Source organism: Mus caroli, unplaced genomic scaffold (genome assembly GCF_978045245.1).
Source record: "Mus caroli unplaced genomic scaffold, Mus_caroli_1 scaffold_16, whole genome shotgun sequence".
NCBI classification, from domain to species: Eukaryota; Metazoa; Chordata; class Mammalia; order Rodentia; family Muridae; genus Mus; species Mus caroli.
Window position 1 is genome coordinate 50,546,057 of NW_028227271.1, and position 25,151 is coordinate 50,571,207.

At 39.3% G+C, this 25,151-nt stretch overlaps 1 protein-coding gene across 2 annotated transcripts in view; it reads left to right on the forward strand.

Annotated features, from left to right (window-relative positions):
* Nucleotides 1-25,151, forward strand: part of Samd12 (sterile alpha motif domain containing 12) — a 454,418-nt gene that overhangs the window by 24,320 nt on the left and 404,947 nt on the right. For both annotated transcript variants that reach the window (XM_021183955.3, XM_021183956.2), the window contains exon 2: nt 20,223-20,401. In XM_021183955.3, the coding sequence (XP_021039614.1) occupies nt 20,223-20,401 (179 nt within the window). The remainder of the gene's footprint in view (nt 1-20,222; nt 20,402-25,151) is intronic.

Consider the following 25,151-nt stretch of genomic DNA (forward strand, 5'->3'; position numbering starts at 1 on the left):
CCTGATTAGTATTCCATTGTGTAAATGTACCACATTTTCTGTATTCATTCTTCTGTTGAGGGACATCTGAGTTGTTTCCAGCTTCTGGCTATTGTAAAGAAGGCTGCTATGAACAGAGTGGAACATGTGTCCTTGTTATGTGTTGGAGCATCTTTTGGGTATATGCCCAGGAGTGGTATAGCTGGCTCTTCAGGTAGAACTATTCCCACTTTTCTGAGATATCATCAGATTGATTTCCAGGAACTGATGTTTATTTATTTATTTATTTATTTATTTATTTATTTATTTATTTATTTATTTATTATTAGATGTTTATTTCATTTATATTTCCAATGCTATCCCAAAAGTCCCCCACATGCTCCCCCACCCACTCCCCCACCCTCCCACTCCCATTTCTTGGGCCTGGTGTTCCCCTGTACTGAGGCATATAAAGTTTGCATGACCAATGGGCCTCTCTTTCCACTGATGGCCGACTAGGCCATCTTCTGATATATATGCATGAGCTCCTCAGGGGGGGGGGGGTTACTGGTTAGTTCATATTGTTGTTCCACCTATAAGGTTGCGGATCCCTTTAGCTCCTTGGTTACTTTCTCTAGCTCCTCCATTGGGGGCCCTGTGACAGGAACTGATTTTTAAAGAGGAGGCATGAAGGACCAGAATTCAGCTGTACAGGTGGAAGCATAGGTTTATTCTTAAGAAAGGGGCTTTTGCGGTTTAATTTGATGTCACTGGGCAGAGCCACTTTCCCTTGGATATGTTGCTTGCCACATTCATGTTTGCTGCTGGCATGGTAAGAATTAGAATTTGCTGTGGTTAGCCATGGCAAGATCAATTTCTTTGATTTGGGTGTCTTCTTCTTTGCTTCTCTCTGAAATTTCTAGGTTCTGTGTCCCAAAGATCCTGTGCCTCTAAATTCACTGGCTTTATCAGATATTGGTATATGTAAGTTTAGTCTTGTTTAGGGCAATCATTTCTTCCAAGGATGGAAACACTTAGCCAGGGCTAGTTGTATAAGAAATGAAGAAACAAAACTTTAATCATGCATATTGTTTCCATAGTGTTTGATATGGTATAGAAGGATCTAGAGGGATCCCAGACTTCAATAATACAGGTTGAGAAGACTACTAGAAGCTGAATCCAAAGTCCATTGGCTTTGCTATAAAGAACAAAAATCTTCCAGGGTGACTGAGCTCTCCATTCTTCCTTTGAATATATCAAGGTCTATCTGGCTTCATTGGCTTTACAAAGATGATTCTAGTCCATCCACATAGCTGAACCTTGTCTCAGTGGATTCTGGCATATTCTCAGGCAGAATGTTTGCCCTAGACTAGGCAGAGTCTCTTTTTCCTTTCCAGGTTCTCCCAACACCACATACAAGCCTGGCAACGCTGTTTGTATCTTTATAATCTACAGCACCGGAAACCATTTCTAGTGTTGTTTTGTTTGCATGACTGCCTTTGCTGATAGGTTCCTACCTGCTATAGTCACAGACCCCATCAGATATTATCACTGAAGACACTTAATTGGCTAACAACATTCCTGATGCATAGAAAGCTCCTAGAAAGAAAGGAAGAGAAGGAACTATTGACAGAGGATTAAGTCAGTGAGCAGAGTTTTAGATATTAAGGGGGATGTGGAGGCTACTCTTCAGCAAGACTGCCTAAGACAGCAGAACATCAGGATAACTGGCGGTTAGTAGCTTTCCTGTGTTGAATGGAGTCAACATAGGTGAAAATGAGACCAAGACCTGGGTGGGAGTTGAGCATTGGATACAGTGATTGGATACTCTTTGAATTAAAAGGATGGAGTGTTAAACAGTCCTTTTTCTGCTGTTGGACAACTGCCTTTCACAGACTATGCCTGCCAGACACTAGCATGTGGATTGCCAAGTTATTTAATTGGTCTCAGTTTGGTCATCTGTAAAATGGGATCCTAGTGTGTCTACTTCATAGAATTTAAATGTTGTTATGTTATATAGCTATTGCTGTGTAAAATCTTCATGAGCCTGGGTAGCTTTTTTTCCCATTATGATCTACTGATTATTTGGATATTATGTGATTTTTTTCCAAGGGAGACATGAACAAATGTACAAATGTTTATATCTATGTCTAGAAAAATTATTCTGACTACATCAGTCATGATTAACCAGTGATTTTACTGTGATTACTTGAACAAGAATGGGTATTTTAGGCAGCTGAATCATAAAAAATAACACCTCAGTTTGGGTGCCAACTCAAAATCTATAACCCCAGTTCCCTGCACAACTTGTAGGCAGCCCTGCCATATAAGCTTCTTTCTGAGAGCCACTGCTTACTGTTTATGTACGCCTGGGAAGGGTCCTTATGAATCTTAGGTTTTCTATGAACCCTGAGCCTCTTTTCTTCCCCTGAAAGAGAATGTTGCTATTCAGCAGGAGTAGCTACACAGCACTGTCCTGACCTCCAGACTTCTGGTAGGGATTGTTTTTACTTTGTGTGCTGCATTCTGAGGGCCAGCAGTCCCCCAAGCATGATCTTCCTCTGCCTTGCACAAGTGCCCAAGACACATACTGTAAGGTCTCTACTTTCATCCTGTCCACTGGCCAAATGAACATCCATGGCCAGAGCCAAACTCATTATACAGAAACAAATAAGAGCAAACTACTACAGCATAAAAAAATGTTTGGAATAGTGCCACACACATCTATTTGCATCTTAAGCCATAATAATATACTTTAAATGAGGAAGGATAAGAAGTAGTTTGTCCATAAATGGATAGGGATGTTGAGGGGAGTTATCTTATGGGGCAAGAGGTGAGAGTGTTAATAGACTTAAGGGAAGTAGCCAGCTGGCTGGCTAAAGATACAAAGTAGAGCCAAAAAGGAGGCCTTCAATGGCATGAAAACAAGGACTCTAAGAGATGTTCCTTTCAGGAGTTACAGAGACAAAGTTAGGAGCTGAGACTGAAGGAAGGACCATCCAGAGACTGACCCACCCGTGGATCCATACCATAAACAACCACCAAACTCAGACACTACTGCATATACCAACAAGATTTTGCTGATAGGACCCTGAGATAGCTGTCACCTGTGAGGCTATGCCAGTGTCTGGCAAATACAGAAGTGGATGTTCACAGTCATCTATTGGATGGAACACAGGGCCCCCAATGAAGGATCTATAGAAAGTATCCAAGTTGCTGAAGGGGTCTGCTTCCCTATGGGATGAACAACAATATGAACTAACTAGTACCCCCAGAGCTCATGTCTCTAGTTACATATACAGCAAAGGATGGCCTAGTAGGCCCTCAATGAGAGGAGAGGCCCTTGGTCTTGTGAAGATTATATGCCCCAGTATAGGGGAATGCCAGGGCCAGGAAGTGGGAGTGGATGGGTTGGGTAGCAGGGGGAGAGGGAGGAAATAGGGGATTTTTGGAGAGGAAACTAGGAAAGGGGATAGCATTTGAAATGTAAATGAAGAAAACATCTAATAAAAAAGAGAAAGAGATGTGTTCCTTTCATGGTTTTTGGTAGCAGCAGCAGCAACAACAACAACAGCAACAGCAGTAAAATCAAGAATGGAGGCAAATTGTTGAGTTTGTTGTAGTTTTTCTGAAATGAGCTGTGTGTTCTTGACTCCCCTCCCCATACCTCCATTCTTAAGGAGCGAGCTAAGTAGTAACAGTTGGTGTTTACAATGTTGTAATGGCCATCATATTGAAAAGTGACGCAGTGCATCTTTAGAAATAATTTACACCACCATAAAGTAAACTGCTAATCCCGAAGAGAGGATTCTTTAGACTTTAGCTGTTTGCTTTTGTCTACCAGCCAGGAAGATGTAGACCAATGAGACAACTGCTAGAATATTTTAGAAACATCATCTGATTTAAAAAGCTAAGTGGGAATATAAATCTTTCTTAAGTACACCATCACGTTCTCTGCTGTTTTCTTGTGGTTTTGTTTCTTTGGTTTTCCTATAGCCCAGTGTGCAACTGTATGGGATTAAAGTATCCATGGGATATGTACACACTCAGCTCAGCTATAGATCTCCTAGGCAGGAGCAGAAGGGCATTAGGATGAATGCTAGTCATCATCAGTTGGCTTCCCTGGTAGACTTAGCATGTAAGAGAGCACAATTATTGATGGTCTTTAAAATGAAAGCATGAGTGGAAGCCCAACTTTATGTTAATGTGTAGGAGAACAACCCTAAATAATGTGGTTATGTGTGTTGAGAGTCCAGAGTGAGGAATGGAAGTCTGGGACAAGATAGGAGGTTTTTGCTGTGATTTTATAGCAGAAGCATGGCAATAGCCCAGGGGCTGCTTATGTTCAACACGTTTTACCACCCAGCTATACTCTCAGCCTTAGGCAATGGAATTCTAATATGCATTCTTCCTCTTGAAGGATGCTCATGTAGCAGCATATTGAACTTGAATATTGTCAGTGTGTGTTTACTCATGCATACTTCTAAAACATCATGAACTAAGGTTTCCCCCCTGTTTGAAATATTTAATGACTACATAATTTTTCAGGGAGAACAGATTCCAGATTTCTTATGCTAATGCTCAGGGCCGTACTTGCTCAAAGTAGTGGCATCTAGATTATTGTTCTGTCAAATTTCCATTACCCTTCTTCTTAAACTAGAGATAAGCCAGTGCTTTGTACATTCTAGGCAAGCTGTGTTGGTTATTTGTCAACTTTATATAAACTGGACTCACTTGGGAAGAAAATAAACCTCAATTGAAGAATTGAATTCATCAAATTGGACTGGAGACATGCTTACTGGGCATTTTATTATTATTATTATTATTATTATTATTATTATTATTATTAATGATTGATGTGGGAGAGCCCAGACCATTGTGGGATGTTTCACCCTGGGCAGGTTTCCTGTTGTATGAGAAAGCAGTCAGAACAAAACCTGAGGAGCAAGCCAGTAAGCCGTGTTCCTCCATGGTCTCTCCTTCAGTTTGTGCCTTGAGTTTCAGCCTTGGCTTCTCTAGGTGAGGGACTGTAACCTGTAAGCCACATAAACCCATCCCTCAAAAGCTCATTTTTGATCAGTGTTTTCTCACTGTAACAGAGAAGCAAACTGTAACACATGCTCTTTATCATAAGCTCTCCTCTCTACTCCCTCCATGATTCATTTCTTTTTTCTTTTCCTTTCCTTCCCCCATCTCCCTTTTTTCATTTTCTTTTTTTTTTTCCTGGATGTCCCAGAACTCACTCTCTAGATCATGCTGGCCTTGAACTCACCAAGGTCTACCTGCCTCTACTTCCCAATTGCTGGGATTAAAGATGTATGCCACCATGCCCAGGTTTCCCACCATCATTTCTATTAATGTACCTGAGGTTCCAAGTGGCTTGTTCTTCCCTACAAAGATCCCCTCCCCAATTTGCACCAGATTTTAAAGTACAACGAATCTGAGACACTAGGTTCCTATGAAGTCTTTTTTGTTTTTCTTTTTCATTGTAGTCATTGGATTTTTTGTTTGTTTTTTTGTTTTTTTTGTTGTTGTTGTTTTTTTTTGTATGTGGGTTTTGTTTTGTTTTGTTTGTTTGTTTGGTGTTTGGCTTGGAAATAATCCTGGCACGTCTCAATTTCCCATCCTGTCATCATAAGCTTTCCTGCAAACCTTCCGACTACTGCCACCTTGGTTTCCCACTGTCTCCCAATGCTTTTCTTTAGTAGAATAACAATATTCAAACTCTCAGTTTTCTGAGGCACTTTTGAAAACTATATGAGATCATAGAGTTTCTATAGTTTTTTTTTCCTTAGTAAGCTGAAAACTTATATGCGTAGAAGACAAGTTAACTTATTGCAGGACAGGTGCCAAGGTGAGACCCAAAGCAGGTCTGACCCTGGGGCCTTCCCATGAGTAGAAGACCCACAGACCTGAAGATTGTTCTTTTTTGCTTATGGCAATGGCAGCTTCACCCCATGCTCCTGCACTGTCTGGATAGGCTATGGGGAGCTGCCTCTTTAGGAGGCTGAGCTTTACCGGAGCTGATGTATCTGTGAATTCCAATTTATCTCTTTCCCTTCAAAGATAATCTTGGGTTTCTAAAAGCTTGTAACAGGGAAATGCCTGTGATTGGTGACAGAAGCAACCAGGTTGGGGAATAGATTATTCAAAAATCCGACAGTTGTCTGAAGCAACTAAACAGCAAGTCAGTTGCCTCTACAACCGTGTCTGAAATGTGTACAAAAGAAGAGGCAGGTTACACTGCCTGTTTGCTTTCAAAGGGCTGAATGTTTTATAACAGCCCTTGTTAAGTCATTACAGCTATTTTCTCTTATCTCTAAGCTGTAGATATGAATACTTAGATGATTTAAAACAACTCCAAAACCATAATCTTCTAAGGTAATTTCTGACCCCATCCTTTCCCTTCATTACTGTCAAAGCAACATTTATAGAATGGGCATGTTGATTTCAAGACAGACAAGCTTGGGTTGTCCACTAGCACTCTTTGTGATGATGAAGATGCTTAGTAATGTACATTGTCTAAGTACAGCAGGCACAGTAACATGGCACTACCAAAGGAAGTAAGGTTAAATTGTATTGAAATAAAACTAAGTCAGTTGCTAACTGTTGTCATGGCTCTAGTTTGACTCTCCCTGTGACAAGTTCCTGGTGACCTTAACCTGCTTCTTTTTTTCCTATTTATTTAATTATTTATTTATTATATATTTTCTTTATATACATTTCAAATGTTATCCTGAAAGTCCCCTATACCCTCCCTCTGCCCTGCTCCCCTACTCACCCACTCCCGCTTCTTGGCCCTGGCGTTCCCCTGTATTAGGGCATATAAAGTTCTTAACCTGCCTCTTAACATCTGGGGCTCTACCTCCTTTGAATATCTCTCTCAGCACTAGATAGAAAGGCTCTTTATATATGCACTGCTTGCTCTCCCCTTCCTAAAGTGCCAAGTAAAGAGTTGCTATTCTAGGGTCATAGTTATTACTGTTTTTTTAATTATCTGACCTTGATATTGGAGTCATCTTGCTAGTAGATCATAAATGAGAGGTATGGATACTGTTTTGTCATTACTTGTAACTGTATTCCTCAACTCCCAGAAGTGTGTGTGTGTGTGTTTGTGTGTAGAAAGCGTTCTATTTTTCTTCTCAGCTAGATTTCACTTTATTTTTTTTACACATATGAATGTCCTTTATAATTCTGTCCTACATTATCCCTTAAAATAAATGGTAAATAGGTTTAACTGTTACTAAAATTGCTAATGCCTAACATTGCCTCACCATAATGGAATAAAAAGAAAAGAGTATAGACATTCATTGAATTCATGTCAGATGTCAGCTCCTCAGTTAAAACTTGTCTTCCTAACACAGTAACAATGCGAGGATAAGAAAGTAAGCTAATATTACAATTGCCTTTGTATGGAAAACATGCTCTAGCTTGTCTATATTTAAATGCATGTATTGCAAGATACTTGTAGAGCTTATATTCCCCTTGTTGCTGTGTTGAGTAAAGATATATAAGCATGTTAAAGTCATTTGTAACTCTATAATTAAAACATATTTAGTACCTCTATTGTTTTTATTAACATTGAAAGTTAATCCATATGCAATAAGCAACATGTATTGAATATTAATTTTCCAATTTTCAAAGTATTTTGTAAGCAAACATCAAAGTGCTCATTCTTTTGATTATCCCAATATTGGCTTCTACACTTTCTCTTTATTACCTCCATTCTACTTCTCAGTCTACCCAACAAATCTTTGTTTTGGTTATTATAGTTTTTGTTTGCTTATATTTTTACTTGTTAGATATTTTCTATTTCTTCCCTGAAGCTTTCTGTTTTTCCCATTTATGTTAAGAATAGCCTTTCATTGAAGCAATTTTAGAATGGTTGCTTTAAAATATGTATACAATACTTTCACACCTCTGTAATCTTGGTGATGTCATCTATTAATTAACCCTTTCCTTCAGTTTGAGATCCCTCTGACTCTTGGTTATTGGTAGTTTTGCTTTAATTAAAATCGGATATTTTCATTTCATGTCATGAGATTCTGAATCTCATTTAGATTATCTGTTTCTTTTAGTGTACTTTAACCTTACTCTGGACTAGGAAAAGACAGGTTATAAGGTCACTACTACAAGGTGGAGTTAGAATGCAGACTCTGCCTCTGTCCCTCACTTGATCCCTGAAGGTGGAGCTCTTCATTAAGGCAGGGTGCTAGTCACAGTCCTCACTCTCCAGGAGGCTTCCTCTTGTCACTGCCCTAAGAAGGAGGGCTCAGATCTTGTCTGGTAGCAGGGCAAGTGCACTCTTTGGCCTTATCTATCTATCTATCTATCTATCTATCTATCTATCTATCTATCTATCTATCTATCTATCTATCTATTATCTATCTATCTATCTATCTATCTATTATCTATCTATCTATCTATCTATCTATCTATCATCTATCTACTGATGGTTCACAATACACAATAAGCTTCTCATGGCATTGTTAAAAATATTTTGAAATGAGATGTCTGTAGATCACTTATCACTTCCACAATAAGATACCCATATCCCTTCTCTAATAATCTAGAGACTATAACATCTACCATTGAGTCCCCTTCATAAATGAGAATGTATAATATATGTGCACTCAGAGATTGTCTAAACCCTTTTCATGCCTTTTACTGTTAAAATAATTAAGTTTAACATTACTTTAATATCATTATATATATATATATATATATATATATTCCAGTTATACTGGTTATGATGGGTGAATCTTCTATACAGTCTTTACAGTTAGGTAGTTTTTGAAGAATGACATTAGGTAGTCTTTGTAGATTGACATTGCTTATAAGAATCTATTCAACAAAGATAAAATTGTCTCTGTAGAAAAACAAAGCAGAGTGCATGGGTATCATGTTCCTCAGAACCGATACTGTTATCACACAGCTGCATGTGGTGTGAACATCTGGCTAGGGTGGACAAATCCTTTTGGCCCAGCTCCAAAATTCACATGGTTGTTGTCAGGGCTACCATGGGGTACATGGATAATACCTTAGGATACTATTGCTGTGATGAAACACCATGACAAAAGCAAATTGGGGAGAGAAGGGTTTATTTGGCTTATAATGATACATCATAATCCATCAGTGAAGGGAGTCAGGATGGAAAATCAAACATGGTAGAAAACTGAAGGTAGGAGATGATGCAGAGGCCGTGGAGGAGTGCTGCTTCCTGGCTTGCTTATCATGGATTGCTTGGCCTGCTTTCTTATAAGAATGTAGGACCACCATTCTAGAGAAGAAACCACCCTCAAGGACTAGACTCTCCCCCCACCAATCACTAATTTAAAAAAAAAATCAGCTTCAGGTATGCCTAAAGCCCGATCTTAGGGAGATAATTTTTGAACTGAGTTGTACTACTTTCCAATACTCTAGCTTGTGCAAAGTTGACATAAAATTAGCCAGCATAGGTGAGGACATTTGGTATATTTTGTGAGTCTTCATGCTATTTCTCCTCTTTATTTTCATTGGTGGAATATCTCCTTTCTTCTGGCCTTTTCTTTCATGGAATAAGAGCCCCACTTATTCCTGGTTATTTAGATGTCCTGGGGATGAATGCATCCATTGTTTAACACTGCTAGATTACTTCTCTGATGGTTTTGTTTCTTAGCACTCCTGTTGTAGCATAGAGAAAAGGAGTTCTACTTCTGCTTACAAACTTGAAGTTTCAGCATGTGTGTGGTAAGCTAGATTTAGCTCACTCGGCAGTGGGGGGAGTTTGTAAATCATATTCTGGTTCCTCAGTTTTTGACCCTAGTGATAAAATTAGACACATTTTGAATTATCTTGGGAGTGGGGAATTATGAAATTAATTAGAATGTAGTCCTGCAAAGGCCTAGGAATTCCTTAGTGCTGTAACTAGTGTATATGCATTGAGTTCTTGTATCCCAGCATCCTTCAGGATACAGTTATACTCTATCCTAAAATAAGAGTCGACATGTTCTGTCAAAGGAAGGCTAGTAAATATTTCAGTCTTTAGGACACACGCTCTCTGCTTCAACTGCCAATTTCTGTAAGTGTAGCCCAAAAGCAGTTAAATGGTCCATAAATAAATGAGCGTGGCTATATTCCAGTAAAACCTTAGTCATGGATATTCAAATAAAACCTCATATATAAAGTAGTAAATCTAAAAGTGCTAGGTAAAACAAAAGAGGGATTTTGTAACATATTTTTGTTTATTTTCTTTATTTGTCTGTCTGTCTGTGTATTATGTCATAAAAATGCTTGACCCACCAGACTGAAGTCAATAGTAAGTTGTGAACCAGCACGTGCATGCTGGGAACTGAACCAGAGTCCTCTGCAAGGGCATCAATTGCGCCCAATCCAGAGCCATCTCTGTAGCCCCTACAATCATTTTTAAATGTGAATTATTCTTTGGTCACTGGTCACACAGAAGCAAGGTGGGTTGGACTTGAATGATATATCTTGCTTTGCTTATCCCTGTCATGGTAGATATTTACTGGGTAAGTCCTTCACCCAAAGAGACACTGTGCTTTCCTTTAGGCAGACATAAGTATCTTTTTTCCTAAGATATCTTTCTGATAGTCTTTATACATTTTCATGTTTAACCCTTAGTATTCTGGTACCTGTGGACATATACCCTCTGATGACTGAGCACAGAGTTCACAATGGAGGAGCTAGAGAAAGGACTGAAGGAGCTGAAGGGGTTTGAAACCCCATAGAAAGAACAACAATATCAACAAACCAGACCCTCCAGAGCTCCCAGGGACTAAACCACGAATGAAAGAGGACACATGGAGAGACCCATGTGTCTAGCCGAATATGAAGCAGAGGATGGCCTTGTCAGGCATCAGTGTGAGGAGAGGCCCTTGATCCTGTGAAGGCTCTATGCCAGGGCGGGGAGGTGGGAGTGGGTAGGTGGGGGAGCACCCTCATAGAAGCAGGGGGTGGGGAAATGGGCTAGGGGTTTCTGGAGGAGAAACCAGGAAAGGGGATAACATTTGAAATGTAAATAAAAAATATCCAATAAAAAAGTTTCACAAACTATCTTAAAACTATTGCTGGTGACACAATGCCCTAAAGAAGTAATGGCCTTTGCTCTCAAGGTCTTCACAGTAGTACCTGCATTGATTCTACCTCTGGTAACTGTTATTTATTAATTATATTCTTCATTTACTTCTTCTTATAAATTAATATTGTACTTATCTAGCTTCTGAGTCAGGATAATATATGAGACTTGGACCAGAATATTTTCTTAAAGCAAGTTTTACCTTTTTTTTCTCTTTAAGAAGAGCTAAATAGTCATCTATTGGTTAAATGGAGTAATATGTTTTACAAGTCATAGGAGATTTTATTGGCAGTGGCATAATAAGAGGGTGATTCCTTTTCTTATATGTTATGAAGACTAGTGGTTAGCATTTTGGAACAAAGCTGAGTCCCTCAGAGATGTTCAAGACACTGTGACTATTTTTCCCTTGTTGATCTCTCATGTATGTAGCACAACAGGCATAAATGTCTGTAGCCATACTAGACTTCCCCCGCATTCAAGGTAAAGGGAAGAGGTCAAGGTACTATTCAAATCTGTTCCTATTTGTCCTTTCCAGTATTTTCCCCTCTCCCCAAACTCCTGTTCATGTCCTCTGCATTAGCATCTGCCCACAGCTGTAAGAGTGGCTGGGGAATTGAAGAGGGAGAGCTTTGAAGCTCTATCACTGGAGTGGACAGGAGGCAAAAGTGCTGGGAATGTGTTTATATTCCCAAGTGTCTACAATAAAGAAAAGTATAACCTGTGTGATATTCAGATTTCTTTCTGCTAGAAAGTCTCTACTGAATTTGTGTTCAGAATGAGTGAACCATAGTTATTCCTTAAACTGGTATTTGTAGAATATCTACTTTGTGTATATTATAAGAGAGAGGTGGACAGAGGTGTGCAGATCTTTATCTCCATCCAAAAACAAGGCATACACATGCAATTTTAAACAGGATACCTCAATTCTAGAAGCCAATCAAAGGGATTGCAGTATCTTTATTTCTAAGATAGTTCATTCACTTAAAAACATTTATTGGGTACAACTATGTACAACTATTTAGGTTCTTTTTTTTTTTCAACAGTAACATCTCCATTTTGCTGATGATAGGCAAACAGATCAAAAAAGCTCTATAGTTCTGACATTTTTGTATATTGGACAGGTAGTTTGGAAGCAACCTTTATCTGCTGTTTTGAAAAATGCAGAAGTTATTCAAAAGCCAACTACAAAGAGTAGAATTGAACTCGAATCTTTCCATCATGTCTAGCCTTTTCCTTAAACAATGACTCAATGACTGGTTATCTACTGTTAAATTAAGTATTTGTCCAGACACTGGGTGTGTAAAGCTCAATAAAATGTAGTCAGTCTCTCCTGGGAACTATTAGTAGTCTATGCAATCATTTTATAAATATTTGCAATGCATAGCACGTACACAGAAACACATTCTGATCTATTAATAAGAAAAAATATGAATGGTCAACATTGTTTAGATAAATATACAGAACTCAAACTCAGTTAAAGCTTCACAGCATTAAGAAGACAACATTAATACTGGCTGAAGGGGCTATCCATACAAATAACGTAAGAGAAGGGAATGCAATGTAGAGATATCAGTCCAGCCAAGGCAAGGAAGCATACAGCATTTCAGGCAGTTAGAGTGGAGCTATTACTAAGCCATTTCACCCTGAGGTTTCCTGGGAGAGTATTTGCTCATTGTCCCTGCTTAAGGAAAAGCTTTGTCAGAACACAGGATTGTCTGATGTGAACAGAGCTGCACTCTTCATTTCAAGGGAGATATCTGGGGTTCAGAAGGATTGGGAAGTTGGGTGAATTTTTAACAAAATAGACCCTAAATCAGTGTACTTATGTGGTCCATATTATGACACTTCTTATATCTATATATCATCCATATCTATATCTATCTATATCTGTATTGACATCTGTATGTTACTATCGTTCATTATGTATCATTGTGAGGAGATAAAATGAGAGTAGCACTTTCTTGTTTCTTACTATGACCTAAGTCACATTAAAATAGCATTGTTTAGAGATATAGTTCTGAAAGGATGGAGCTCTTTGTGAGGCATGTGGTGGCTCAGTTTATATGGTATCTAGTTTGGAAGTGAATCCTTTTCCAGAAAAATTTAAAGTATTGTTAGGCTGGTCCCCCCCTCCCCTCCCACACACACAAACACACACACACACACAAAACCACCACTACCGTATGCACAGACTCACACATATGCACACACAGAGAAACACATGAGCACATGCATGCACACACATACATCTCAATAAACACAATGTGTAGAATCCATAATAATAAAAAATGTACTAGCTGAAGAAACTCTAAAGCCTTCGAATAAGAATATCTCAAGAACTTTGCTTTCTAAGTAATGGTTGTGATATTTGGGTCAAAGTGAATGTTAATAGGGTGGGATTTTTGTCATTTGTGTTGGTAAAAATCCTGTATTATATAAGTCATTTATGCTATGTAACTGTCACTACTACCTATCTGCAAAATCATTGTGTTATCCTAAACTGAAACACTACAGAACCAGCTCTGCCAAACCCCCACCCACCCCTATTTTCTTCCACACCCCAGCCCCTGGGAAACAATTATTTTTTTTAACTTTGTGGATTTGACTGCTCTGAGTACTTATTATAAGTGGATCCATGCAAGCTTTATTCTACACATTTTTTGTCCTTTTATTTGATTTTCCTTTCTTGAGATAAGATCACACTCTAGTTCAGGCTGACCCAAAATTCATTATGCAGCCTAGGCTTCAAACTTGTGAGAATTCTCTTGCCTCAGTCTTCCAAATTACACATATAAGTCACTACACAAAGGAAAAGTTGTCCTGTTGGGACAGACTTATTTCATTTAGCACAGTTTCTTCAGTGCTCATCCATGCTATTTTATCTATGAAGATCTTAGTTGTATTTAAGGCTAAACTATAACCACTCTGTGTTTGTCATACTTCCCAGTGCCTGTTCTGTCCATGGCCAATCTGATTATTTACTGATTTATTTACCAATATCACTGCTTTATTCTTATTTATTTTCATCATTCCTCAGTATCAACCTCAAATTTTATATTCTCTTGATATCTGCTCATGCTATTCCCTTTTCAGAAGATCTGTTCTCTTGTTTGATAAGCCAACCTATTACCCTACATGTCAGTATAGACTGCTTCTTCAGCAGTATTGCTTACACTGTTTCATACAACTCTTCCCCGGAGCTCAGTGCCCCAGTGATACAGATCTGTCATTGCATTGATGTGTCTAGTCTCCCCTACCACAGCTGAGGTCCCTAGGAGAACAGATACACACGATCCCTTAGTAATCACCATAGTCTCCATGCCCAAATCTCAAGCATGGCATCTAACACACTTTAAGAAAAGAAACAGTACCATGCAGTTTTTATCACAATTGCTCTGTAGTACAGCTTGAGGTCAGGCATGGTGATTCTACCAGAGGTTCTTTTATCATTGAGAAGAGTTTTTGCTATCCTAGGTTTTTTGTTATTCCAGATGAATTTGCAGATTGCTCTTTCTAACTCTGTGAAGAATTGAGTTGGAATTTTAATGGGGATTGCATTGAATCTGTAGATTGCTTTTGGCAAGATAGCCATTTTTACTATATTGATCCTGCCAATCCATGAGCATGAGAGATCTTTCCATCTTCTGATATCTTCTTTGACTTCTTATTTCAGAGACTTGAAGTTCTTATCATACAGATCTTTCACTTCCTTAGATAGTGTCACACCAAGGTATTTTATAGTATTTGTGACTATTTTGAAGGGTGTTGTTTCCCTAATTTCTTTCTCAGCCTGTTTATTCTTTGTGTAGAGAAAGGGCACTAATTTGAGTTAATTTTATATCCAGCTACTTCACTGAAGCTGTTTATCAGGTTTAGGACTTCTCTGGTAGAATTTTTAGGATCACTTATATATACTATCATATCATCTGCAAATAGTGATATTTTGACTTCTTCCTTTCCAATTTGTATCTCCTTGACCTCCTTTTGTTGTTGAATTGCTCTGGCTAGGACTTCGAGTACTATATTGAATAGGTAGGGAGAAAGTGGGCAGCCTTGTCTAGTCCCTGATTTTAGTGTGATTGCTTCCAGCTTCTCTCCATTTACTTTGATGTTGGCTACTGGTTTGCTGTATATTGCTTTTATTATGTTTAGGTATGGGCCTTCAATTCCTGATCTTTCCCAGACTTTTATCATGAATGGGTATTGGATTTTTTCAAATGCTTTCTCAGCATATAACAAGATGATCATGTGGGATCCATCCCATATACAACGACCAAGTCCAGACACTATTGTATATGCCAGAAAGATTTTGCTGACAGGACCCTGATATAGCTCTCTCTTGTGAGGCTATGCCAGTGCCTGGCAAATACAGAAGTGGATGCTCACAGTCATCTATTGGATGGAACACAGGCCCCTAGTGAAGGAGCTAGAGAAAATACCCAAGGAGCTAAAGTGGTCTGTAACCCTATAGGAGAAACAACAATATGAACTAACCAGTACCCCCCCTCCCAGAGCTGTGTCTCTAGTTGCCTATGTAGCAGAGGATGGCCTAGTTGGCCATCAATGGAAGGAGAGGCCCTTGGTCTTGCAAAGATCATATGCCCCAGTACAGGGGAATGCCAGGGCCAGGAAGTGGGAGTGGGTAGATTGGGGAGCTGGGTGGGGGAAGGGTTTGGGGGCTTTGGGGATAACATTTGAAATGTAAATGAAAATATCTAATAAAAAAGAAGACATGGACACAACAATAAAAGAGAATGAAAAATGCAAAAAAAAAAAGAAGAAAAGAAAAGAAACATTTGTTCAACTATAGAATAAATCACAAGTCATCTCTCTTTACACAATTATGCCTTAAATCAGTAGGAGATTTTTCTCCACTAGTAAAATATGTGGTGTTCAAAGTATAAGAGAGTCTGTAAACCAGAGGCGCAGTGTAGTTTCTTGACTTTCTATACACGTAGTCTTAGTTGTCACACCAATATTTAAATCTCCCATAGCAATTCCCTCCTTGCCTGTAAACCTAGCACTGATTTAGGTTTTTGCTCTTGGACTTATTTGTTTTAAAATATTTCTGACAGGCTTTGCTTTATCGTCCCTGAAATTTCAGGTCCCTGATATTTACAAATCAAGTGATGTTCCAATGGCCTCTTCTAAGGTGTGACCTTCATTTCTGCTCATCATGTTCTTGGTGTCCCTTCTGCTTTCTTGTTTCTGTCTCGTCCCTACCCCTGCTTGTTTTCACAAAAGTTATTTACTCAGTTTAATAGGCTTAGCTGCTTGTGGGTCAGCTTTGAGACCCCCTTCATGTTTCTTTGAGTTTTCTCAAGTATTCCTCTGCTTAACAGGTTTCTAATCATTGCATCAATAGCAATAGTCTTTACCTGAAGTTTTCCCAGCTATGACATTGATTTAATTTATTAGCATTGAAAATTTCAACATGAAGTGTTAAAATCCAAAATGTGTGTTAGAATGTCACTGTTAAAAACCGTTATCACAGAAAATCATCAGCATGGATGTGTATGGATTTAGCATGGTGTCAAGATTTCAGTTTGAAGACATCCTCTCCTTCCATATGAACAATCCCTTCAAGTGCAAGCCAGGTGATTGCTGGTAGAAATTTAGATTAGGGCACAGATGGAATAAAACTTTTTCCTAAGGGAGGGGCTCATGGGAACGGATGAAGGGAGTATAAGTCTGCTTTGGTGGAAGGCAATAGGGCAAGAGAATCCGAGGTGTTGGAAGCTCACAGCAGTTCAATGGTATTCCCATACCTGAATTTCAATGCAGAAAGCAACAGGGGATCATCCTGGAAGAGAAAGATCAAAGCTGAGCATTTTTCTTTCCCTCATTAATGTATAACTCCATCCCTTGTGAATCTACTATCTCCCTACTGAAGCACAGCTTTTTAGAATAATCACAATTTTAGTATATTTAATTGAATATTCATTTTAAGTAGGCTAGTCTTTGGAGATGAGAAGCTGATTGATATTAACAGTAATTAGTTTCATGTTCTCCCTGCTTCTCTTTGCATCACTGTAATTCTAGCATGGGAGTTTGTTCACAACTATCTGTTCTGTACCAATTCTGTTGAGTAGCAGTAGTGAATGTTTGGGAAACTGACCTTAGTTGAACTTCACTTGGCTTAAGTTCACTGTGGTCATCTCAAGGGTCTTAGTTCAATAATGAACATGTTATTCACTGTCAGCCAATGAGAAGTGCTTAAAGTTTAGAGGAAGAGAAGAATTGGAGAAAGAACTATGGCTAAATTCTCTATTCTTCAATGTTAACACTTGAAGCATGTGACTCCAGGGTCTATATGTCTAGGACAAAGGCAATGCTACCAATAGAAACATGGAGACATGGGCAGAGGGATAAAAGTCCTTTAGAGGACTGCTGAGCTATAAACTCCTCTATCTTGGGACTTGGACTTAGATAGAACCTTCCATTATAAAAGCTTACAAGTTCCCTTTCTATTTAATCTAGTTTGGATATTCTCATCTCTAACTTAAATGCATGTGCAGTCCAAATGATACTTGATCTTTGTGACCTTCAGCAGACATCTGTGTGACCTTCGGTGACCATAACCCTTTTGCGCCTCATTTCCCTTATCTGAAAAATGAATATAATTATGTCTGGTAGAGTTTTTCGTGAATATCATTTGAGGTTCAGGACAAAGCCTGAGGGAGGGCACATGAAGTGATCCTTGCTCAGAGTTTAACTTTGTGATGTGACTGTTCATTGCTTTTAGTAACACTAGAGTCTAGGGGAGAAGAAATACACTAATAATGTGTATATAAAATAGCAGGAAATTGCCTGCCTATGTTCTCCCTTTTAAGCAGATGGTTTATATTATTAGATATTTATTCTCCAAGGTATCTGGTATTCTACAAGGACATGGGAAGGTATAGATAGGGGTGAAGTCGACGGTTGGAAAAGACACATACAAAAAAGTCATGTTAAGGGTGAAACATAAAGAACATTTTAAGCATAAAAACAGGTACAGAGTCTTTGAGTTGGGCAAGAACTTGGTAAAGGGAGAAAGGTAAGTGGTGGAAAAAAGCATGGTGATCAAGGGACATTTGGTATGGATAGAGAAGCTGGCAAGGTCAAAGAGGATGGGACTTTCTGGACCAGATGACATTTTCTGAATCATCTAACTGTAAAATGAGGCCATGAGAAAGTTTTAAGCAAAAGAGTCTCATGACATAATATACACACATATACACATGTTTTTGGGTCTTAAGGGGTAAGAAAAATGAGATGAATAAGGTTGGCAGTCTGACTGTGGGATACCTGTCTTGGTCTATGGTGGTGAGAGAGGAGATGGAATTGAGGATGCTTTTGTACGGTTGTTTCTGTTCCAGCTAATGGTTTCACTGATGGATGGGAGGGATTGGTGAATATTCAAGACATTGAAGCCAAGAATGACTCCTCAGCTTTGGGGAAATCAATGGGCAGATTTTTGTGGTAGGCAAACTGAAGTTCAGTTTTGGCCACATTAAGATTTGGTATTTCCTGTATCAAAAGCAGTGGGAATTGGTGGTACCTGTTAATAAGAAAATGAAGAATAGGAAGAACCTGCCCAATCCCACTTCTATTGGGAAATATTCTCTCAAAGTCATTCTCCTTGTAAAATAGTCGTTAAAGAGTCAGTAAGAGGAGAGGGAACCATAGCCTGGTTAGAATGGATAGTGAAAATCGCTGTATGTACTATGTAGACTTACAGAGGTGACTAACCAATGAGAAAAAATGAGAAGGGGGAAAGCTAATGATCATATAATATAGGAGACTGTCAGTGAATTAATGTCCTAATGGAGGTAAAAGGGAGGTTTTAGTATTTGATTTTAAACCATCTAAGATTAAAGAGTTGACCATGAGAATGGGAATTTAAATCTTATGGTTTGGAACACAAAAAGTCAAAATAATTTATTATGACACATCCTAAAACACAAGTCTATATACACCATGTGCACATGTGCAAGTGGAGGTCTGTGGCAGTTGTATAGGGGAAAAATGATTCTCAAAAAATTCATTGTCGTTTCTTATATAAGATTAGGAACAGAGGAGGCGTGTATACATGTTTTCTAAATGAATAAATATCCGAAAATATGATCTGTAGGTTTTATTGGTAGAGATATTCATTTTAGATGGTGTCTTAGTCAGGGTTTCTATTCCTGCACAAACATCATGACCAAGAAGCAGTTGGGGAGGAAAGGGTTTATTCAGCTTACGCTTCCACTTTGCTGTTCATCATCAAAGGAAGTCAGGACTGGAACTCAAGCAGGTCAGAAAGCAGGAGCTGATGCAGAGGCCATGGAGGGATATTACTTACTGGCTTGCTTCCCCTGGCTTGCTCATCCTGTTTTCTTATAGAACCCAAGACTACCAGCCCAGGGATGGTCCCACCGATAAGGGGCCCTTCCCCCTTGATCACTAATTGAGAAAATGCTTTACAGCTGGATTTCATGGAGGCATTTCCTCAACTGAAGCTTCTTTCTCTGTGATAACTCCAGCTTGTGTCAAGTTGACACAAAACTAGCCAGTATAGATGGTATAGAAATGAAAACAAGAAATTTGAAGCTATCGGGGAGTACTCTAATCCCTATAGATCTTGGTCTTTCCTTTCCTTTCTTGTAGCAGAGATACCATTAAAAAATCATTAGTTCATTTGTCTGTTCAGTTCTTACAATGTTCCACCTGTGCATTTAAGTCTAGGTTGAGAGTCTACCCCAGGGACAGTATATATACATGCCCTATAAATATTGGTTGAATGAATGCAAGAGGGTAGACTGAGTGGATGTTTTATGACCAGAGGGATTCTGTAGGGCGCAGGGAATGAACAGGTTCTAGATGAAGGGAGATCAATAAACCAAACTTCAGGATTGAAATAGCTAAGTGGGAGGCAATAATGAAGCTGCCTGGTCTGGGGCTCCATCTGTACTGTGGGCATTAGTAATGTGCTCAAAGTAAGTCTTTGGGATTGAGGGGTTTGGGATTTATGCTTCCAAGCTCGGTTTCCCACAATGCCGTTTTCTTTCCTCACCCATGTTATGTCTCATAGTCATTATACCACCGCTCGGCTCCCAGACACTCTGTTTCCTTCCCACTTAGGCCTGATGAAATATTTTCTGTCACAGACACTTTCTTTGTATGACTCCTTTTCTGAGCTGTGTTTGTTCATCTTTCTTAGCTCTCCACTGTGGTTTGAATCCACGGGGTATTGATCACTCTGCCCATGCTGACGGAATTAAACTGCAAATTGAAGGCGAAGGTGTAGAATCTCAATCCATTAAAAACAGAACTTTCCAGAAGGTGCCTGACCAAAAAGGAACCCCCAGGAGACTTCAGGGAGAAGCTGAGACAGCAAAGGTGAGCCGCTGGCCAATTAAGCACTCTAAGTCTGAGGCTGGAGCCCTGCTAAGCCGTGGTCAGCCACAGGGAAGGGCTAATAATGCTCCTGCTAATCACTGATGTATCTGTGGTAATATCAATGCTATGTCTCACTGATAAATGATAATAGATGACAGTGTTGACTGAGTTCTCTTCGGATGAAATCCAAACATGTTTGTAGCTGTCCCAAGGTACAAGGCTCTGGACCATGGATTATAGAAAAAAAAAATGCCTCTCATGTCTAACAGCAATAGAGTTTATACCTTTCTTTCTTTTTCCTTCCTTCCTCCCTCCCTCCTCCCTCCCACCTCCCTTCCTCCTCCCTTCCTTCCTTCCTCCCTTCTTCCCTCCCTCCCTCCCTCCCTCCCTCCCTCCCTCCGTCCTTTCTTTCTTCTTTCTTTCTTTCTTTCTTTCTTTCTTTCTTTCTTTCTTTCTTTCTTTCTCTCTCTCTCTCTCTCTCTCTCTCTCTCTCTCTCTCTCTCTCTCTCTTTCTTTCTTTCTTTCTTTCTGCACAACTTATACAACTTCAGGCTTCATATTCTCTGTCTATAAAGGATTCCTAAAATCTGCTTCCCCTATTAGGACGAGATGAGCTGAGTAAATGATTTTTTGTGCTTCTGAAAACATTTTGTAAAAGCCTGATCCTAAGGGACTTTTGCTGACAAAGGCGATTAATGATAATAACTGACTTTTGTAAATATATGCATACATAGCAGATTTAGAGCACTCTTGGTGCTGGGGCTTATTATGTCTTTAATCATCCTATGAGTCAGACAATAGTAAACCTTAGTTGATGAAAATACAGCTGTTCTATTTTGATGAAGGGTTAGTTCTTAGTCTTTGGCCTAAATGTAGATGCCATAAAACTGAGGAAGTATGCACTGAAAGTATACCAAACGGTGAGGTTTTCTTGAGGACAGCCTCTTATAAAGGATTTCTCTTGTCCTAAGAAATGGTGTGTAAATACAGAGACCCAAACCAGACATTTTTTTTTTGGGGGGGGGGAGGTGTGAGGGAGAGGGAGAGAGAAAAAGACCTTAGAACACTCAGATGGAGTGGCTGGTCTCCATGAAATCCCCCACCCCCCTCACCCCCGCAGAGCGCAGGGAACTCACTCAGCAGAGGAAGCAGAGAGAATGTAAGAGTCAGAGGGAGTGAGGGACACCAAGAAACCAAGGTCTTCGGAGGCAACCTGAGCAAAGATCATGTGAATGCACAGAGACCGAGGCAGCGTGCACAGGTCTGCACCAGCTCCTTTGCTTACCACATTAGGGCTTCCAGTTTGGTGGTTTTATGGTACACCTGAGTGTGCGAGTGAGATTTTCTTGGCTTCTTTTCTTTCTGTTGGTTGGTCTTGTCCAAATTTGATATGATAGTTTTTGTTTTATCTTGTAATATTTTATTTTGTTACATTTCTATGATTAGCTCTTAGAAGCCTCTTATTTTCTTTTTCTCCTTTTTTTATTAGATATTTTCTTTATTTACATTTCAAATGCTATCCTGAAAGTTCCCTAAACCTCCCCCCCGCCTCCTCCCCTACCCATCTACTCCCACTACTTGGCCTCGGCATTCCCTGGGCCCCCAATGGAGGAGCTAGAGAAAGTACCCAAAGAGCTGAAGGGGTCTGCAACCCTATAGGTGAAACAACAATATGAACTAACCAGTACCACCAGAGCTCGTGTCTCTAGGTGCATATGTAGCAGAAGATGGCCTAGTTAGCCATCATTGGAAAGAGAGGCCCCTAGGTCTTGCAAACTCTTATTTTCTAGAGAGATAGAAAGGGTTTGGATCTGGATGGGAGGAGAAGTGGGGAGGAACTGGGAGGAGCAGAGGGAGGGAAACTGTAATTAGGATATATTGCTTGAGAAAAGGATCGATTTTCAATGAAAGGAAAATAGTCATTGTATGGATTTTTGTATAAACTCAGTAACAATATCCATGCCGAGTGTCAAAGATGTTCATTTTAACTTTCTCATTAGAAATGGAGGGAATTAATCTTCATAGACATTTGTTTCCTCTTTCTGTGTTTATTGAGTGAATATATGCAACTTAGAAAGCAAATGTAAGTTCCCAAGGAAAACTGGAAGTAGGAAGGTGACCTGGCTGTTATACAATGATCTTCTCTCCAGAATTATATTTTCTAGATAACAATGTGATTTTGTTCTTGCTTTACCTGTAGTTATGAATAATGATCATTATTGCTTCCTCTCTGACTAGATAATTAAAAACGGATGACATTGCTCACATGTATCTCTGGGTGGGATGTAAGAACTGGCGAATGATTGCTGAGGAAGACTCTGTAAGCACCTTCCCCTGGAGATTTCTGTGCAGAGAAATAGCTCCTTAAAGGAAACTGGTGGACTTTCTGAGCTGGGCTTGTGAGCAGAGCTGGTGATAAGTGAGATTTGCCGTGCCATCTAAAGCTAATCAGGCTGCAGCGTTACAGAGTTATTCTGAGGATATAGGGAAAAGTATCCTTAGGGTCAGCTCTTACACAGAAAGATAACTAGAGCTTGCCAGAGTTACAGAGTGTCTAAAATATTAAGACTCCCACTGGGTAAAAGAGAAAACTAATTCTTGATATTTGTTTCATTTTACTTCAAATGTAATTACATATTTCCAAATTATATCTCTGTTCTTTAAAAATATTTACAGAAAATCGGTTCAGATCTTAAGTGGTTTGATTACTTCTGAATTCATGGTGAATGTGTGATTTTGTGCTTCTGGAAGAAAAAAAAAAGGTACGACTCTGTAAAGCATCCCTCTGCCTTTTCAGAACAATAGACCACATTTAGAAATTATGTTCATTGTAGTTTGTCTAAATCATCTACAGTGAAGTACATAAACAAGATTCTAGGGTCTTCACATTGGCATGCTTAGCGGTAAACAGAGTAGAAATTTCAATTTGCCCTTTTCACAGAGGGCTAACAGGTGACGCTGGTTGATGGGAACCTACAGTTATGGTACCCTATGATGATGACTGAGGGTCCAGGGGCATCACAACTTGGTATCTGTTGCACAGACTTGTTTTGTGTACATATAGACATGTTTGTGATTCCTCTTCTGTTGTTCGTAGAGGGTAGGCAGGACTGTGAGCCCTCTTCTTCTTTCTCTTTGCTAATTTGACCCATTCTCACCTTGCCTATTGAACCTCTGGCATGAAAAGACATTCAGATGTGCAAACCAGCACAGCTTATCTGGAGGTAGTTTGATAGTCATTCCTAAGATTTTTAGTGGGTGTGATTTGCCAACCAATGATTTTCTTTCTAGGAACTTGTCCTAAGGAAACGATAAGATATACAAAGGTGGATGTAGGATAATGGTCAACGCAACACTCTACTGTATGAAAATATTAAAAATAATTTGTGCCCTTTCACAATACACTGGCTAAAGAAGCAATCTGTGTCCATACAGTGGAAGAGAGCACATCCTTTTCAGGGTGTAGGGGTGCTGTGTACAAGTGATGATATTTTAGCCTGAGGAAGGAGTGTTACTGCATGGTGTGTAATGTCACCACATATGTAAAAATGTTCTTTGAATCCTTTGAATAAGGGCACCCCAGAGTAGGGGAGTGTTTGCTGTGTGTTTTGAGCAGTACATTATATTCACATGGAGGTGATGGGGAGGGGGGGGGGCTTTCTGCACTTGGGTTTTGTTTGATTATATTTATTTAAAAGGCTCTTCCAGAAATTTTGTATTCATAGTTTCACCATGATTTTTTTCTGCTTGTTAATACTTTTCCTTCTAGGCTGGTAAGTTTCTTTGTGTGGCTTCTATTCCTGCTGGCAAGTTTGTTTGCTACAGTAGTACAGCTTTTAATTCTTGTTGATAACATTTTATTCATTGAGAAAGTGAGTTACTAGATCTTAGCCTTCTGTGGCTTGGGCCATAGATATTATCTAATGAGGTACTAATTCTGCATTTGTTCCTACCTGGGGATCTGAAGTTCTGTCCAGGTTTCCTGGTCACATTGTATATTGCCTCAATTATTATCAGCTTTTGACCAGTTTTGCAAAGTGTATATTTCCTAGACTTTACTCTGGAAACCTGTTATAGTTCCCTACATTAATTACTTTCTTAAGACTTATATTTAATGTGCGTGTGTGTGTGTGTGTGTGTGTGTCTGTGTAGAAGCATATGAGTGAAGGTGCCACTGGAAGGAAGAAAATGATGTCATATCCCCTGAATCTGGAGTTACAGGCAATTGTTACCCCATTCTACATGGGCTTTGAGAATTGAACTTGATTCCTCTGTAAGAATGTTCAATCACTGAGCCATCTCTCTAACCCAATTATTACAAACTCTTAAGCAATGTTAAAACCTGTGTAAGGATTGTCACATGAGTTTTATTGCGTTATGTTTGTAGTTTTTCATAATTTTAAACATCATAGATGTAGATTCTTCCCCTCAGGGTTCAGGGAACCCCACAGAAGAGGAGGCAGAAAGATTTTAAGAGTCAGAGGAGATGGAAGACACCAAGAAAACAAGGGCCTCTGAATCAACATGAACAAAGCCCATAGGGACTCCCAGAGATGGATATAGCACCCACAGGGCCTGCACAGACTGCAGATCCTCTGAGTATATAGTATGGCTTCCAGTGTAGTGATTTTTATGGGATTCCTGAGTGTGTGAACAAGTGTGTCTCTGATTCTTTGGCTGCCTTCTCTTGGGTTGTTTTCCTTTTGCTTGTTTGTCTTGTCCAACACTGACATAACATAGGCTTAGGTTT